General features: G+C 43.4%; 1 protein-coding gene across 3 annotated transcripts; it reads left to right on the top strand.

Moving 5' to 3' along the window:
* Window positions 1-10,245: 10,245 nt before the first annotated feature.
* kat7a (K(lysine) acetyltransferase 7a) lies at window positions 10,246-19,266 on the top strand. 3 transcript variants are annotated; one of them, XM_035529745.2, is made up of 16 exons: window positions 10,246-10,303; window positions 10,405-10,505; window positions 11,571-11,712; window positions 11,978-12,157; window positions 12,541-12,774; window positions 13,249-13,331; window positions 13,430-13,516; window positions 13,721-13,819; window positions 13,992-14,102; window positions 14,787-14,978; window positions 15,889-15,978; window positions 16,212-16,352; window positions 17,082-17,175; window positions 17,379-17,525; window positions 17,627-17,733; window positions 17,815-19,266. In XM_035529745.2, exons 2-16 carry the CDS (start codon window positions 10,491-10,493, stop codon window positions 17,911-17,913), a joined length of 1,821 nt encoding a protein of 606 aa, XP_035385638.1. In that variant the 5' UTR covers window positions 10,246-10,303; window positions 10,405-10,490; the 3' UTR covers window positions 17,914-19,266. The 3 variants fall into 3 exon arrangements, with proteins under 3 accessions (XP_035385638.1, XP_026871497.2, XP_026871495.2); XM_027015696.3 differs by having other exon boundaries at window positions 10,263-10,505; window positions 13,992-14,081; XM_027015694.3 differs by having other exon boundaries at window positions 10,263-10,505.
* The last annotated feature ends 103 nt before the right edge of the window (window positions 19,267-19,369 follow it).

Genomic DNA, 19,369 nt, shown 5'->3' with positions numbered 1-19,369 from the left:
GTCAGCACTATCAGTGAGATCCACAGTTTCTGAACAATCTGAAGGTTTTTTGGCTTCACAGCCAGAGTTAATTTGAGGATGTTCACATCTCAGTTACTTGATCCATTCTAACATCCTGCTACAGTGTTAATGTGCTCTGGACTATTCACATCTGGACACACAGATGGACAATTCGTTGTTTCTCTGTCAGAGTCATATAAACAGTTCTGTGCTCTATCAGGATCAGTAGTCACACAATGACTCTGACTCATGACAGGCAAAGATCGTTCACTTCTCTGACCAATCACAGGAAAGTCTTGGGTTTTGGGCACGTTTTTGACAAGAGTAGAAGCTGTTGAGAAGCACATGGGCGTGTGCCTGAGTAGAGAAGGAAGATACATGCTGTAGGATGAAGGTTAATAGTGTGTGGGAACACACAGACCCATTGCAAAGCTTTGCAGCATGGCTACTGAGCTGACAAAAAGTATCACAGCTCATGGCTGGGCTTTGCTTCCCCTGTGTTCTTTGTGTTCTTTGCTGTATGTCTTTGGCAGCCCAATTACTGATAGATAGGACTGCTTTTAAACACAGAGCTCATGATGGAGACAGTGTTAAACAAACATTTGGGCCACTTCCTCTCTAATGTTTTCCATTCTCCCCCCCAGCATGTCACTGGGTTTTCTCTGGGATTTGGCAGGGTGGCATGAAAATCCATCAGAGGCAGAAATTACAGTTTGTCACTGAATTATCACAGAAGAACAGTGCTGATCAACTCTGGGTTGCTCCACATCTAGTGACTCGTCACTCCGTAAACCAATTGACAAAGCGTCCTTGGCTTTGCCTATCTGTACATTATCTCTTCAGCTTGATCAGATACAGGACATTTTCTGTTTTCTCAGGTACATTCTTGTCATGTCAAACCATTCATGGACAGAGCATTTATCAGAGCTGTCTCATGTGTCATCCACATGGTGGTCTGTGTCAAAGCAATCTCCAGATCCATGGGCTCCAGTGGTTCACAGCTCCACTTTAGTGTCTGATCGTGAGCGTGTCTGAATAAGGGCACAGAAATAGCTCTCTCTCGCGCTCTCTCTCTCTCTCTCTCTCTCTCTCTCTCTCTCTCTCTCTCTCTCTCTCTGTCTCATTATTCTCTCTTTCTGCATAAAAACAAATCTTTAGCACTATAAGATGTTTACAACAGCTGCAACTTGTCTCTGTCTCTCTCTCTCTCTCTCTCTCTCTCTCTCTCTCTCTCTCTCTCTGGAAAAATATAGTTAAGCCTCTCCCCTTTTTCTCTTGTTCTTTTTTCCCACATTCCTACATGCACAAAAATGTAATAATATATTACATGATGAATATATGATATAGAAATTACTTATAAAAAAGTTTTCAACTCATTTTAAATTCAATGTGGTAATTTTCGACTCCATTACACACACACACATGCACATACATATATATGAGGTGTTGTTTGAACTGGCTCTCTTCCATCCCAGAAACTGTTAGAATATGCACTGTGGTATGTACACAAGTTTCACAGTCAAGAGGTTTGAATTTAGTAATGCGTGTCCTCCATGTTATGGATTCTCAGGGGTCATCCACACTGGGAGTGCTCTAACTCCCTTGTAGATATTACTATCACAAGGGGTGTAACCCATTTTAAAGCCTTTCACCGGTGCTCTGTAACATAAACAGTGCTTCATCAGTGTGCCTTTGCCTTCATTAAAGGCCCATAGTTCTGTGGTATGCAGTTTAATCGGTATGCAGTTTAAGCTGAGTTAAGAATCAGAATGCAAAACCGTTTTTTTCAGAGGAAGGACATATGAATGACTTGAGTTGAAAAAGTTTGTGTCAGACAGTCTAATTTTCATTTAAAATGTAAAATGTCTGTTTTTATAGTGAGAAGAAATGAATGACCTTAGTGGAAAATGTTGCCTTTACCCCTTTAAACCTTCCAAACCTGATATGCTAAGTGTCACACTTACAGACTCACACCACATGAAATCACTTGCCAGACAGAAATAAAAACAACTGTCCATCACTAAATTTGTTATTGGTCTAACAGGATGACAGATCTGTTTACATGTGTTGTTAGGAGCAGGGCTATGTATGGTGAGAACATCGCCATGATTTATAATCACGCTGAAGGGACATGAAACTGGCCTGTCTGAGTGATTAAAAAACAGTCAGTAAGATAACTCCAAGGAAGAGCCACTAACACTGACAAAACCCAGAGGTTGAGGGGCCCTCTGTGAGGTGCCCTCAGAATCTCAGACATTTTTGCATGTATACACTTACTGAACTTTTGTTCTCCAGAACATATGCATGTTTCTCACGAGGAGCAACAACCCTTAGACCACTTCAAACCACTACACAAACATGTGTAGCAGATGTAACACTGGAAATACATATATGGGTAAGCCAGTCTCACAGAGACAGAATTCCAAGAACTTCCTATGGATTTATGCCTCTGGGCCATGGGGCTCTGTGCTTGGGAGGGTCAAAGCCTACCCTTTCCCTTATCAGCATTCCCTCTGAAGCAGCCACAGATAGCATAAACAAAGCATGCAGGCAGACCAGGAATGGCATTTCCTCCTGCTGCACTGTAATTGGACATGCACAAAAGGATAATCAGACTGATTTTGGGCAGGATTTGCCTTTTTCTGACAACTGCACAACGTTTTCCAACTTCAACATGATCTTAAACTCCTAAACTCCATGTTTTTTATTTAGCGATTATTTCTATAAAGGAACTTATCTGAATGATTCAGAGCAACACTACATTACATAGCCAGTGTTTTAGTGTAACTATACCATTAATTACTAAATAACAATATATAATAACAGCTCTAAGTCACCTGTCTTTTAATAGGAGACACCTGCTCCGCATTCTAGATCTCCCTATTTATACTCCTACAGGTTAGAAAGGAAAACGCAAAGGTATCATTCCTGATCTCCAGGCTCATGGGTAAGGCACGCATCTGGGGAGTTGCTTTGGTTACCAATAGTTCGCCATTAACGAACAACTACTCGGGTTTCATGCGGGAACTGCGAGTGGTGTTCAACCATCCCCATCAGGGGAAGCTCTGTGGACAAGCACTGTTACGCTTGAGGCAGGGACTTAGATCTGCTGCGGATTACGCCATGGAGTTTACGCCATGGAGTTACGAACCTGGCTGCGGGGACACATTGGAACGAACCCGCGCAGATCTATGCGTTCTTGGATGGATTATGGGCAGAACTGCAGGTAGAGCTAGCCTGCAAACAGGAGGCTAACACTCTGAACAAGGTGGTACACCTCGCTATTTACCTACGACCGCGTCTTGCAGGAGTGACGCTGTCATCTCCATCGGAATTCGCCACAACAGGAAGGAACTGTAACAGCAGACCGACACCTCTGAGGAGCAGCTGGACGCAAAAAAACGCAAAAAAAAAAGAAAGGCAGCAACGTGGTGAGTTGCTCCCTGACTCGCTCAGTGTGACTCCCTGACTCGCTGGAAGTGTCATACAAGGGCCGTATGCTTTCTGCCTCTGCCCTAGTTGACTCGGGGGCTGCTGGGAACTGGACTGGGGTTTTGCAAAGAGGCTGGAGATAAAAGCCATCGACATCCCCTCCTCTCTAAGTGTGCAGGCCTTGGACGGGGGCCCAGTAGGCCCTGGCTACATCACCTATGTCACTCCTCACATCCTCCTCATCACTGATGGGGAGCACACGGAACACATCATCTTTTTTCTCCTTCTCTCACCCTCTCACAATAGATCTGCCGTGGTTACATGCTCACAATCTGCAAGTGCTGTGGCCCAAAAACCACATCCTGCAGTGGGCGCTATCATGCAGCCGAAGGTGCTTCCCTAGCAAGGCTGTGCCTCTCATGGCAACCTCGATAGAGAGCCCCAGAACGGATAAGCAGGTCCCCGTTCCCCAGGAGTACAAGGACTTAGCGCGTGTCTTCAGTCCCAGGAAGGCCACTCAGCTTCTCTCCCATCACGACTGGGACTGCACCATATCCCTCAAGGAAGGGGCCCCAGGTGCCGAATCTATCCATAATGGATCAGACTTCCTTCAAGGAACCCAATACTGCCTTCTCTCTCCAGAGAGAGTGTTTGTGATGGAGGTGGACACCTCTCCGACATAGGAGTAGACACGGTGCTGTCTCAACATACGGGAGAGAGAGGCCCATCGCATACTTCTCCTAGAAGCTAAGTCTGGAAGAACAGAACTACTAGCTACTATCAATGAAACTCTCTTTCAAGGACTGGAGGCACTGGCTCAAGGGAGCCCGACACCCCTTCACAGTGTTCTGGAGCACTTCCAGACCACCAAGAGACTGAATGCTAGACAAGCCAGGTGGTCGATCTTTTTCTCTAGATTCAAGTTCCGGGTCACCTATAGGCCTGGGGAGTAAAACACCTGGGCGGATGTGCTCTCACGGCAACACAACGCAGAGGCCTTATCAACAAGCTCAGAATCTGTTCTCTCCCCCTCATGCTTTCTGGCATCTCTGGAGTGGGAATTCTCTGCACCACACAGGAACTGGTCTTACCCCTTTTGAGTGCGTCCTAGGGTACCAACCACCACTCTACTCCTGGAACACCCCCGTGTCAGACCAGTCGGCGGTGGAGAAATGGTACAAGGAGATTGAGCAGACCTGGGAGGAAACCTATCAGTGACTATGTAAGGCGATTGCTGCTTACAAAAGGAAAGTAGAATGGAAATGTGGAGAGACCCCACAATATGCACTTGGGCAGAAGGTGTGGGTCGCTACCAGGGATGACCATGCTGGCACCACTGGCAAACTGGATACAAGGTATGAGGGCCCTTACACCATCACGGACAAGATTAATGAGGTGACCTACAGGATTGGCCTAAAGGGGAGCAGTCTGGCATCTCAGGCCTTTCACATGTCAGCCCTAAAGCCCATGAGGGCGGTCCCTCAGGTGACTGACCCCCACCTCTGGAGATGGAAGTGGGCCTGGCGTACAGGGTGCAGACCCAGCTAGATTCCCGGAGGAGAGGGAAGGGCCTGCAATACCTAGTGGATTGGGAGGGGTACGGCCCGGAGGAGCGTTGTTCGGTCCCAGCCTCCCAAATTTTGGACCCCGACCGCGTCGCGTCCTTCCATAGGCTACGCCCATTTAAGCCTGCCCCCCGTCGGCGGGGCCGGCCACGTTCCAGGAGCTTGGCAGGGTCTTTGGGGGAGGGTTCTGTCATGGTAGGCCGGTCCCCTACCAGAGGAGGGACATGCCCACTCAGACAGGGACCGTACCACTTACCTGCCCCACTCTCAGTCACCTGTCTTTTAATAGGAGACACCTGTTCCTCATTCTCCCTATTTATACTCCTACAGGTTTGAAGGGAAAACACTAGCATTAGTGGATGAGACCACAAGTGCCCATCGGTGCAACGCTACTCTGCTCCTGGAGATTTAACGTGACTTAGTTTTGTGTTTGTTAAAATTACATGGAGAATAAAGAACATATCAGTTCGACCTCACCTCTCACTTCCTCTGTGCCTCTTACGTCACAGTTCAGCAGTCGGTGAATGTGAGTTTTTAAAAACCAATAACGATGTGGAAAGAAAAAAAAAGTAGAGTGGTTCCAGTTGCAAGATTAATGGACCATGCAGTTTCCATGGTTTTGGCATTTGGTACTAAACTGTAGGCTAAACAGTTTTGGCAGCACAGTGCAGGCTCATAGTGATTAATCACAAGTGATTGCAAAAAAAAACAGTACTACACAAGCCAAATCTTAATGTGTCACTGAGCAGCTCCCAGCACAGGATGTTGGATATCTCTCATCCATCAACCTGACTGAGCCCTTGGGGTGTCGTTTTCATCCTGATCTTAAATATTTTTCTGAAGTAACAAACTGGATAAAGCATGTTTCCCAAGTCAGACACAAAGCGCGCAAAGGAATTTGCATGTGTCTATGTTAGGGAAATGAGAGAACCTCTACAGTTATGACATTAAGGTCTATGTTAGAGATCTCAATACGCAGTTAACACTTGTGATTTCACTGGCTTTACCGCATAGGTATGTGTTAAAGCCTCATTAATAGTCAACAGTTCCATTTTCTCTTTTAATCTCTCCACTTATGGGTACAACCATTGAGTTCATGGTATAGTATACATTCATGTCCTGAATTGTTGTATGCCACTGTGTATCACAATCATGACGGTTAACATTAAAAGCAAATTCAGAAATAACAATATTAAACCTTTTTAAAAAGGACCAATTTAATTAAGTGTCCAATGATAACTCAGTGGACACTTAATTAAAGAATTAGATAGTGATGTGAATACAGAAATTAAATATTTAAGATGGACTTTTCTGTCATGCTGCCTGTGTCCCAGCATGCTGTTCGTCACCCAGTTAACAACACAGCCAATCACAGACAGTTTGTCAGATCATCATCACCGGAGTATTAACATCATCTGTTCTTCTATTCCCAGTGTATTTAAGATACTCCTTCTTACCATTGCAAAGTATTGCCTCCAGTTTCACTGTTCATACAGAGCGGTTTCTCCTGTCTTGCCCTTTTGTGTACCAGATCTTTTTTTGTATTTTCTCTCTACTGTCTCTTGCCTGACCCTTAAGTTTAGTCTGCCTGCTTTTGGATTGCTTTTTGGTTTTTGACTTTATTCCATAATCGTGCCGATCCCCGATCTCGTTTTTCTGACTCTGACCCTGACTACTACTACTACTAATAGACTACTACTACTAATTTGGATTATAATAAAACCTGAACCTCTTATCTGTGAGCGTCTGACTTTGTCTGCCCCATTACGATTTCCAACAGAGCAAATATAATCACATACATTTTCCTACTGTATATTGCTTTCTAATAGCCTTTAGGTACTTCACCAACACTGAGTGAAGGATAACTAAAGGTATGAATACATAGCACTCAGGACAAAAGTAGGACCTCTAGAATTTTTTCTGTCCTGGCTCCAAGATGGTGGAATGAACTCCCACTTGCTGTCTGGACAGCAGAGTCCCCAGAGTCCCAGTCTTCAAACGTAGACTGAAGACCCATCTATTTGCAGAATATTTAAAGGACAATTGACCCTGCTCCCATATTGACTAACTAAATTAGTACTTATTGTAGGGTATTGTTTATGTTGTTTGACAAACTCTAGCACTTATTGTTTATTGCACTTATCACTGTTTAAGATAGATCTTATGTATTTTGTACTTCTAGGTATCAGCATTTTACTCCCTGTATTTTACAGTATTCTAGTTCATTGGTATGTTTGATTCTAACCTACTGTAGTGTACTAGGATATATTCTATGAGTAAATGACAAAGCACTTTTGTAAGTCTCTCTGGATAAGAGTGTCGTAAATGTAAATGTAAATGTAAAGGTGGACTAGACATTAATTGCTTATTTTTCATTTTTTTCATTTTTTTTTCTTTAAATTTTATTATTGTGATGACCATTGTTGGCTGGAGGAGGACGCCCCCTGCCCCACCCCCTTGAGTCTTGGTTCCTCTTAAGGTTTCTTTCTCATGCTCTAGGGAGTTTTTCCTTGCCACTGTTACCCTTGGCTTGCTCACTGGGGGCTTGGACTTGGACATTTGTAAAGCTGCTTTGTGACAACATCTGTTGTAAAAAGCACCATAGAAATACATTTTGACTTGATTTGATTTGATAGATAAATAAATGAATGCAAACTGTGAGTGACGTCATGAATAAATAAATGTTTATGCGTAGCATCAGCATCACAGTATCCACTTTCTATCTAAACTACTTAAAGGTTCACATGATAAATAGAGTATCTGGATTCTGTGTAGCCATGTAGGCTAAATCTGAAAACAAGCAGAGAGCGTGAGACCGATTGACCCCACAAAAGAAAAACTTCCTGTGTTTCTTCCTGCTTTAGTTTATTTACATGGCACATAAGAATATATCACAAACCACATTCACAAAGGAATTCCTGCTTCATTTTTAATCCAGCACACATTAACACTGTTAAACAGTATGGCAGTAATGTTCCCTCCAGATTGGAGCAAGCGTTGTTGCGCTTCCGGCTGCATGTGGTTCTCACATCTCCCGTTGCCATTGACATGGACGTTATCAGGAAGGACACAAAAGAAAGCCACTTCTGTTTGCCTGTGCTTTGAGGAAACAACATCAGTACATCTCTGTCTCCTTCACGAAGGGGACCATTTCTGTCACAGGCTTGCTTTATAAGCATGTTTGAGTCATCAAGGCTTTCCATTGGTTAAAGGTAGATAGTGGGTAGAGATTAGGTTTAGAAATGTTGCAGAAGATCAAAGTTGCCGCTCACCACTGAGGGCCTGGTGCTATACTGTCTGACAATAAATGTGTATAAGGAAAAGTCTTCAGAGAAGCATGCTTTGATTATCGAGTCAGGTTGCTGTGACACAACGAAGTTGGTATATTGGTTGATCTCAAATTTTGAATACACTTAAGGTTTAAGCACTCAGTGACCAGTTTTACGAATGAAGATCAGTCCTAAGACTAGACTAGACATGAATTGTTTTGATGAATTACCGGTACAGTTTATTCCAATAGGATATTTAATCCGTGTCCAGGAAACTGGTCCTTTGTGTGACAGTAAAAAATGAGTGCTGGTTTTATTTTCATTTTGTCCAGTAGTCACTGAAGTCATGAGAACTAAATTTAGAGTCAGCAGAGGGTTATTTGAATGCTCCGTGCAGACATAAAACAATTTTCAGAGAAAAGGGAATTCACTTTTCCATCAGAAAAGAGATTATTTTACAAGGTACTAACTGGTATTTGAATCAATACTTGTTATGCAAGATTAATGGAATAACACTGATGTTAGTTAGCTATTGTGTTTAAAAGTTTAAAAACGAGTCCAAATGTTCAAATCTTGTGGAGCTTGTGTGCTGGTAGAAAACTAAAGCGTACTGCCACCTGGTGTTTCTACTGATTATATTTTAATGCTTTGTGTATTCTGGCTCAGTCACAAGTAAACCATCTAAACGTTAAACTCTCTACCTAGTTATTATTTACGGAAGCCCTAAAAACAATAGAGTTGCATTTTTTAAATCCGTTTTACCGTGATAACCATGTAATTTTAATTGCTTTATCGAGATCTATATTTATTTCACCATGACGACATAACATACGCTGTTTTCTCGTGACAACGGAATAATTTGTCGATGTATCAAGACAACGAAACTTTATTTTCTGAAGATAACGACATAATTAATTTTATATCAACTGTGATAAACTTGAACATGGATAAAATTCCAAAAACCTCAATAATTGCAGTGCTGTTGAGGATTAGGCTTTCAAATAATGAAGCATGTTTTAATGAAGCAGTGTTTTGTCCTCAATGGAGTAGTGTTCGGGGGATTTTTACATTTGTATTACTGGCACTATTCCACCTTATCTATGTATGGTATTTTCAAGCATTTAACATGTTTTTAGTGTCCTAAGAAAATACTGTAAAGTAAAATAAAAGACATATTTCAGTATGAAATATTTCCTCAAGAGGATTAGTATGTTTTATTCATTCCAACAGAGCATCTCACTACACACAATAAATACCTATTTAGTAGGGAAGAATAATCTCACTATACATAATAAACACCTGTTTAGTAGGGAAGATGAAAAAATACAAAGGAACTAAGTAATAGTTAAACTGTAATTTCTTAATCAGCAGAGGTAAAATCCAACGACATTAGACAACAAACAGCAGCTTGTAAACATTGTTTGCTTCATATTGTTACCTGGTACAATATAGGTACATTACAACCAACAAGGCTGCTAATACCAATTGTAAATAACAAGTGTTGTGTGGTTTAAAAGTAACAGAATGCATTACATTAAAAAATAACAAAACGTATCATTGCACTTTACAGTAACTTCTTAGGACACATTTATTTTCACATCACATTTCTTTTCTCGACATAATGACATAATTAAGTTTTGTTTTCTTGATACCTCTATAAAATTATTCCATTAGCACGAGAAATATTTGTTATGCCGTGATAATGAAATAAATTCGAGATCTCAGTAAAACAAATAAAATGAACTCGTTATCACGGTAAAACGGAGTAAAACATGATGCAAATCTACAGTATTGCCTTTTAGGGCATCCGTAATTATTGGATTGACGCTCAAATAAAATTTGTGTTGAACAAATATTTATTTAAAAATAAATCTGATACACAAGACTAATCTGATTATGATATTTTTAGCAGGCGCATACATATTTATGACGTCGTGACACACTAACAAGACTGTTTTACAATGACTTTTATGTTGAAATTATTTAACGGAAGTTGTGTAGACAAGCGTACACAGAGGCAGGCAAGCATGACTTCTTGTATGTGGTCTTAAGGTTTCTGAGTAAAAAATATATATATATATATATTAATAATTTCCATGTTTCGTAACTATTATATGCTATCTTCTGCTAACTGTAAGTTTGTGTACCTCGTTTACACTGAGCCATAAGTGCAGGAGTGTAACACCCCTGATCTCTACAAGAAAAGGCAAACTTGGTGAACGTTATGCCTCGACGCAAGGTAAGAGTCGCCTAGGCCAGGTAATCGGCTGGGCAACTGGCTTTACCCGGCTTTACCCAACCAGACTGGTAGTTGATGTGCGCTGATCAATCCTGGCGTTTGATTAACAACATTAGTAGTGCGTAAGTGATCGCGAATGGCAAAGGGACGTCTGCATAGGTCGGGGGCCTTGGGTTTTGCTCTCCGTGTTGTGATACAGATGACACGGGGACGCATTCGTTAAAATGAAACGTTTTGCATCCAAGTCTGCTGCAGTCGCTATATGTCGATGCGTAGTACATCGACTAATTAAAAAAAAAAAAAAAAAACCAAGGAATGTGACGTGAATATGTATTGTATATCCATGTATTGAAAGTGCGACAATGAGCTAAGCCCACCAAACCGGGATCGCTCTAGTCCGGTCTCCATTCAGAAGTGTTTCTGCAGCAAGTCCAACCCTTTTAGGTCAGTCCGATGTCCGAATTCTGCGTACCGTCCCTCTCTCTTCCTGCGCCATGGCGAGCCATAAATCGCATCCAGTCATTTAAGAACCATTCATACCAACTCTAGCATGCAATACTGTAAAAACATCGCGTAAGTAGTCAAGTTAGTAGCGCCTAAACCGGTCCAGCAGGGTTGCTGTGGAGATATTAGTCTTCTCTGTCGTCTGCCTCGTGGTTCTTAAGAAGGGCGTTTCGGTTCAATCAGATCGTGGAGTTTTTCATACACCTGTAACTAAATATAATTCTTAATGCCCACCATAAATTGTGATAGTTTTAACAGTCATCTGCCAATACGTATCTAGCATTGATAACAAAATTATGTCTATATCTACATTATGGAAAGACTGAGAAAGCATCTTTAATTGATTCGTTTGTTTTCATGCACTTCTTTAAGTACTAAGAGTTACCGACAATATGCGAACCTACTCCCCCTACTGGTCTGATGAGTAATAACAACAATAATAGAAATACTACTACTACTAATAATAATATCATCTTCCAAGTGCTAAAGGATATAAGAATATGGCAATGGTCAGTGAAGACGTTGGCGTTATTTCTTTAGCTCTGGTGTGTGCTCTTTTAGAGGAATGCAGGCAGTAGCTCTGACGGCACGGAAGACTCGGACTTCTCTGCGGAGCACACGGACAGTTCAGAGAGTGACAGCCATGCGGTTAGGAGCACCCGCCTCACTCGCTCGTCCCTCCGCCTCAGCCAGACCTCGCAAGGTACCGCCCCCGTCATTTTACCCCCATTATATTACCCCACCTAGCAAGTTCTCCATTTACACTAATACCTGAATGAGTGGTTAGCTCACTTCATCTTAACGCCGAGGACCTTTTGCGCATCGCAGCAACGCAGACAAGATTTCAGAGATGAAGCAGTCCATTTTTTTCTAAATATTTGTTGTTGTTTTAAAATTTATTTATGTATTTATTTGGAGCCAGTCTGTTGTGTATATGCTGACATGTTGAATCCTGAATCTGTTCTCAGATTCCAGCTCTGCGGGAGACCCGTCTTCTCTGGCCTCGGACGAGGCGACGGCCTTTTCAACACGGCGAGTGACCCGTAGTCACCACCAGGGGGAGCCAGTCACACCCAAGAAATGCCCGGTACGGCAGAGTGGTTCGTCGGGGTCGGAGGCTGAGGAGCACGCGGAGATCTCAGAGAGGGGTAGGAAAACAGCAGCTTTGTTTTATGGTTTCTAAAAACGGTAGTTTAGATCTTTGATATAAATTATTTGCCCTCCTATCAAATAATTACTGTCTTGTTCTTCTTATTCCTTAACTCTTTTGTCTTGTTTTAGTTTACTTGAAGCCACCATCTGATTTTGTGAAATAATTACTTTTTACATTTATGATTGCTTGCAAGACATAAAAATTGTGTTTCATCATTTGAAAAGATCATTCAATTACATAAATATTTTTATATTTCTGTTGCCTGACATGTACCTACAATTCTAGACATTCTTTCTTTGCTACCTTTCTGACGTCTGAATTTTCAGGAGTGTGTGGTAGCATTTCCCCGAACCCTGTTGTTGCTGTTTGACTGCACAGATGTAAAACATGCACCAGACCAGGATGAGACTCCACCCAGGACACCCACGGGCAACGCCCCTTCCTCAGAGTCCGACATTGACATGTCCAGCCCCAACGTGTCTCACGATGAGAGCTTGGCCAAAGAGCTGTCACTCAAGGAATCCAGCCTTGCCCACCGGCCTAAACGCCGCCGTTTTCATGAGAGTTACAATTTTAACATGAAGTGCCCGACTCCAGGCTGTAACTCGATGGGTAAACGACTGCAACACAACAAAAAAAAAGCTTGACGGCCTTTAATGTTGCCGTTTTTATTTTTAATTTTTTGTTTTTTAGGTAGTAAAACCTTGGATATTTTAAATGCTAAATCTTTCTCTGCATATTTTAAATAGTTTTGCTTTAATTCGATTTTAGGTGAAATGTCTTTTTGCTCATTAAATTAATATTCTAGAGCACTCTGGAATGGAAGTCAGTGGGCCATTGTCATGGAAACTGCAAAACGTGTTTTGTTTGCTTGTTTTTATTTCTGTGGTGGTAAAGATGGGCATATGGTGCAGAAGTACCTAGAGCCTAAACAGGAAAGGCTGAACAGGGCGTGGCAGACACCAGCCTCTAGAAGCCCGAGACACATCACTTACTTAATTCTTCATGGACGTTCTCTAAGTTCTTCACAGAAACGTTGTCGGTTGGTTGGATTCAGCAGCTTCTCTTTTTTTTTTTTTTTCTCAGGACATTTGACGGGGAAGCATGAGAGACACTTTTCCATATCCGGCTGCCCGTTGTACCACAACCTCTCTGCCGATGAGTGCAAGGTAGCGTAGACTCGCACTCATGCCCGTGATCCATGCTCCTGCAAATGCTTATGAAAAGATTTGATCTGACCTGAGTGGCCTGTGGATCCGTCTTGCAGGTCAGAGCCAGCTCTCGGGACAAGCCTACTGAGGACAGGACACTGGCACACACCCAGGATGAGAATCGACATTCCACGCGTCATCAGGTACCACGGGCACCCAGGATGGGGAACCGTTTGGTGCTGTGTTATATCCGCACCTTACCGTGGTCAGCGGTGGCCATGAGCTACTGCCCACAAGTTTGACGGGGCAGGCCAGAGGCTCTACAGATGGGTCTTAAAGGTCGCGTTGACCGTCCCGGTTCTGACGCCGTGTTTTTAGGCATGTCCTGTCCCTGGTTCCCCCCTCAGGCCCCCACAGAGCGGCAGCTGCACTACAAAGAGAAGGTGACGGAGATGAGAAGGAAGAGGAACTCTGCTCCTCTCAAAGAGCACAAAGACAAATCCACAGTGAGCCCACTGCACAGTGATGGGAGCGGGACTGTTTTACCATAACTCCTTTTTTCCTCTCCCACTGCAGTATTTATTTTCCTAGTTGGTATTTCACATAAGGGCCTGAAACTTGTCACATATACTCCCCCTTGCTCTCTCTCTCTCTCTGTCTGTCTGTCTCTCACACTAGGAGCACAGGCAGGTCCACGGGACAAGTCGGGAGCCGTTGTTGGAGAACATCACTAGTGATTATGACCTGGAGCTCTTCCGAAAAGCCCAGGCATGTGCCTCGGACGATCTTGTAAGAGAGAGAACTCATCCCCCTTTCTCCCTCTTCTTTTGCGTCCTTCCTGTCGTTCCCACGGGGCCACAGCTGTCTGACGAGCACTGGAAGACTCTGCCATGCAATAAGACTGCTGCTCTCTCATACCCTTTTCTCTCCTTCAACATCTGTTTTTCTTTCTCCTCTTTTTCCTTTAAACACATTTTCTGTCGTTTGTTATTGTTTTATTCTATTCCTTCCTTGCTTCTTTCACTTTCACTGTCCGTCTCTCTCTCTTTCTTCCTCCTTTGTTCTCAATCATTGCCATCCAACCTTTAAGGTGGAGCCTTTTTTGAAGTTTTTGGGCTTTTTTTTTTGTCCATTTGTCCAAATTAAGAGAAAATCTTTTTTTTTAATATATTTTCCACTTTTGCTCAAGTTAAGTTTGCATTTGTCACCTCTCGCCCTCTCATAAGTCTCCCATAACTTTGTCCACAGTCTCCATACCTGAGGGCCAATTTCCTTCTGGCCTTTCATAGCTGTCGGTAAAGACTACCTCTCTCTCTCTTCTTCTCTCTCTCTCTCTCTCATCTCCCTCTCTCTTTTTCTGTCCCTCTCTCTGCATCTTTCTCTCTCTCCCTCTCTCACTTTGTCAATCTCTCTCTTTTTTCCCCTCTCTCTGTTTCTCTCTCTCTCTCCCCTTGTCTACTGCTCGGCTTGCAGGAGAAGCTGCGTCTCCAGGGACAGGTGACTGAGGGCAGCAACATGATTAAGAGTATCGTGTTTGGCCGCTATGAGCTGGACACCTGGTACCACTCGCCCTACCCGGAGGAGTACGCCCGCCTGGGCCGTCTCTTTATGTGCGAGTTCTGCCTCAAATACATGAAGAGTCAGACCATTCTGAGACGACACATGGTAGGGCTGCCTACGGACTTCGCTTCGCCACGTGGCGTCTGCTGTCTGCTTAATGCATGACACGTTGACTCTTCCACAGCTAAAGGCAGATCTGTCAGTCACCACGCGTGGTGTCAGTTTACCTAATGACAAGACGAAATACTGCTGGTTGCGAATACACCCAGGACTGCACTCTACCCATACGTACTCAGAAAGTAGTGAATGACGGCCTTTTCCTCCAGTAGCGCAGACTTGTTCACAGAGGGTTAGCATGTCTGCTAATTTTCCGTCTAGCCTTGCGGAGGTACACGTGAGTGCACTCATGCGATCACCTGGTATCGGTCTTGAAACAGCGCCGCAGCAGTACTGGGTGTGCTTTTGCTCCGCCCATGATCGGGTGGAGCAAGATTTGCCACGTTCCCTGCTTTACGTGTCAGCCTGTCGTATGCAACCTTGTCAACACTGGGATTTTAACATTAGGGACATTTTGCAGGCAGCCCACCCCAGGCTGTCTGTTCCCACTGTCCACACAGCCCTTCCATTTAGATGAGGGCACACGCACAGAATCTAAATCGCACCTTGCAGCCCCTTGCTTTAAAATATCAGCGCAACAAGAATTGGCTTAACTAGTTCTTACAAGTTAGCGTCTCTAGTTAGGTGGTCTGAATTAGATACCTGCTTGAAATTGAAATTCTGTGAACATCCATGCATTATATAAGTTAATACGCAAAAGCGCATATAAAGTCAGTTCTTAGAAGAATGTGTGTATTACTGGAATGAAGATGTGTGTACGTTTCATTATGCTTCAGTTGTGATTTAGAGAGGCCGCTGGGAAGTGAGACGGTCGGTAGGACAGGGGGATTGTGGGAATGAGTGGGAGAGGTGGGCTGAGGAGAGAGTGGGTGATGACCCAGTCCTCTGTCCTGCCCAGGCAAAATGTGTGTGGAAGCACCCCCCCGGTGACGAGATCTACAGAAAAGGTGCCATCTCTGTTTTTGAAGTGGACGGCAAGAAGAACAAGGTAGAAGAGACTTGAGGGCTCTTTTCAAGTGTGGTTAACGAGAACAGATGTGAATTCTTTAATATAGCTTTGCTTTGCCATTTTAGAATAGCTCTGAAGCTAAGAAGCTAATTTGGATAGCGTGTTGTGCAGCTGTGAGATTGCTTTGAATCGATGCCAAAACTTTCTAAAACTTTGCCTTTGTAAAATCCCATGCTAGTTCACCTCACTGCCCATGTTGGTGCTCCACGTAGATCTACTGCCAGAATCTGTGTCTGCTGGCTAAGCTCTTCCTGGACCACAAAACACTCTACTACGACGTGGAGCCCTTTCTCTTCTACGTGCTGACTGAGGCTGACAACACCGGCTGTCATCTGGTGGGATATTTCTCCAAGGTAACCAACATGTGAAGCTTTTGGTCTCTTCAGCCATTTCACTGTGTGTGTGTTTGTGAACCCCTGACCATGGTGTTTATCAGCATCTTTCTCTGCCTGCTCTACCAACTGAGAGAGGAGAACACACAAGTTGTCACTGTAAAATTTTGGTTCTGACATATCAGATGTTGCATGGCGAGGCTCTGAAAAACATCATTAGTACCTTCTTCAAACACTAGGACACTGAGGTCCTCTAGTGAAGGGATCCCAGCGGTCTCGAGGACTAAGTGTAAGTAGGCAGACTGTACTTGTGCAGTGTGCATGCCTACACTGTGGAACAGCCTGCCTTTGGACGTTAGACCTTCAGAGTTTAAGGATCTGTTTACAAAAGGACTAAAACCCAATTTGTATGCCTTAGCCTTTGAGAATATGACATATGAAATGTTGTTGTTGTTATGTGTCTTTGTATTGTCTTGTTTTACGCTGTTGTTGTTATTGTTGTTGTTATTATTAGTTACATTTGTATAGCCCTTTTCTCAGACTCAAGAACACTTTACAGACAGATATCAGCTGCTTCTTTTTTTTTTTTTTTAACAAACACACCAATGATGTATTTGATCTTTGTTTTTCATTCATTGTGAAGCACTTTCTAGCTTTGCTTGGAAAGTTACTGTATGGATAAAGCTTTACTTACTTTTTGGTTTTGAGATGTCTACACCTCATGTAAATCTTTTTGTTCCCTTCGTCTAGGAGAAGAACTCGTTCTTGAACTACAACGTGTCCTGTATTCTGACCATGCCACAGTACATGCGTCAGGGCTACGGCAAAATGCTGATTGACTTCAGTGAGTACAGCTATGTGTCTACAGCTTCAAGCGGTACAGATACTTGTCTATAGCTTCAGGGAGTACAGCTGTGTGTCCACACCTTCAGTGAGGGAGCAGGACCCTTGTGTTTAGACGTGTCTATGTAATATCACATTTTATGTCTTAGTAAGAAATAAAGATGAACGTATGTTTCAGGTGTCTCATCCTACATGTGTGTGCAGGCTACCTGCTGTCTAAAGTGGAGGAGAAGGTGGGCTCACCTGAGAGACCCCTGTCCGACCTGGGCCTAATCAGCTATCGGAGCTACTGGAAGGAGGTGTTACTGCGCTATCTGCATAACTTCCAGGGGAAAGAGATCTCCATCAAAGGTAATAGCACAGAATTTCCCTACTGTCGTTATTCTTGCCCTCTGGTGATTTCATGGTTCTGTTTGTATGGTCCAGGGTTTGCTAACACTGTTTCCCTTCAGAAATCAGCCAGGAAACCGCCGTGAACCCCGTGGACATTGTCAGCACTCTGCAGTCCCTTCAGATGCTGAAGTACTGGAAAGGGAAGCACCTGGTCCTAAAGAGACAGGTAACCGTAGTCCGTCCAGGGCCGTGTCCGAACTCTGTGCCAAAACCCCACGCGTGACGTGTCCCCTCTGCGCGTTCCTAGGACCTGATCGACGAATGGAGATGCAAGGAGATGAAACGTGGCAGCAGCAAGACCATTGACCCCACAGCACTGAAGTGGAGTCCACCGAAAGGGACGTAGTGGACGTCAGCACCTCCTTCACCATGCCACAGAACCGAGTTCACTGGCTCTTTGGTCACCGTTAGAATAGTTTGCCGCAGAAGAAACTATATGTCACTCTCTCGCTCTCTCTCTCTCTCTCTCTCTCTCTCTCTGCCACACACACAGCATGCTTTCAAGGCTACAGCAGTGTTTTTAACACTCAGGCTCCCCTGCACTCTGCGCTTTCAAGTTTGTCCTGCTCTCAGCGACGCCTTCGTGACGTTTTAAGGTGGTGGCGTTGAAGCACTGACAGCAGGAAGGCGTGCGCGGTGGGGGTGCTGGCTTAGACACAGCAGTATCGCTGACGCTTTTGCGCTAGTAAGGCTCACTTTGTTCTGTCACTAACAGCCAGTGAAACACTGTTGATGTGAATCATGGAACTACAGCTGCCACTGAATCGGAGACGCAAAAGTTCAGGTTTGCAAAGTAAAAGTCCTGCCATGATTTTGAAGGACTCGGCTGATGTCATCAACCTTCCCTGCTTGAGGTGATTAGCAAAGCCAGACCTTTTGAACAAAATCTTGAAGATTTTGACCTACTTTCTGAACCTGAATCCTCCACCTCTGCACTAAATATTCAATCGTCACCTAATGCACCATTTTATTACAACATTTCGATATATTATTTGCTTATTTCTTGTGTGTGCGTGTGTGTTGGTGGGGGGAGGATTTTAAAACACTGATTCTTTCTTGTAGCTGCCTACCTCTGTTACTTTTGTTTTAAAAGGTTGTGTTTAGGTTTTGGTTTTGGTCAGATTGAGGTTCTGATCCACAGAGTGACTAGATGTGCCCAACAGTTCCTTTAGAGTATTGGCTACATGCAGCGTTTTAACACTGACACAATGTGTAGCAAATACTTTTGTATTGTATCTGTTTTACAGTAGGGATGAAGTCAACATCACAGACCTATATGGAGGCTTTATATTTTACTCACGCTTTAATTCAAAATAACTTGTTGCACAATGTCAGAGTATTGTAACAGCATTCTAAACGTAACCAATCATCATCTGACAAATACATTAGTTTATAATTAACGTCTTTTAACTTTATCACGGGCGCAAATATTTCGGCTTTTAATGGCAGAAAATTTAATTCAAGTGGCAGCTCTAGTCATAGTATGCCTTGGCTAGTAAACCGTTTATGTGTTGAGTGGTTTGTGAAAAGGCATAGAGTAGAAACCTTCAGTCCTGCAGAGCTCTAATAATGCACTACACTAAACACTGTATGCACAGTAGTGGAGACCTGCCTGCCTCATTATGATGTCACTATGATGTCACTGTATTGTTGTGCAGTATTTCCTCCAGCTTCCTTCCAAATAAACAGAATAAATCAACACCTATGTGCACTGATCTGTGTAGTGATCGGTGCGTGTTTTGCGCCAGGCTAGCCATCTGATGTACGTTGTAATATAATGTTCGAGGAAGGTTCTCACTGTA

Source organism: Electrophorus electricus, chromosome 3, assembly GCF_041902795.1.
Source record: "Electrophorus electricus isolate QZ-2024a chromosome 3, ASM4190279v1, whole genome shotgun sequence".
Classification (NCBI taxonomy): Eukaryota; Metazoa; Chordata; class Actinopteri; order Gymnotiformes; family Gymnotidae; genus Electrophorus; species Electrophorus electricus.
This window is presented reverse-complemented; position numbering and strand designations above follow the sequence as displayed.

Excerpts from the sequence above, each read along its gene's own strand:
- kat7a (XM_035529745.2), top strand. Across the intron at positions 13,332-13,429 it reads TCTCTGCCGATGAGTGCAAG|GTCAGAGCCAGCTCTCGGGA; the intron begins GTAGCGTAGACT and ends TCCGTCTTGCAG. Across the intron at positions 14,103-14,786 it reads CATGTGCCTCGGACGATCTT|GAGAAGCTGCGTCTCCAGGG; the intron begins GTAAGAGAGAGA and ends CTCGGCTTGCAG.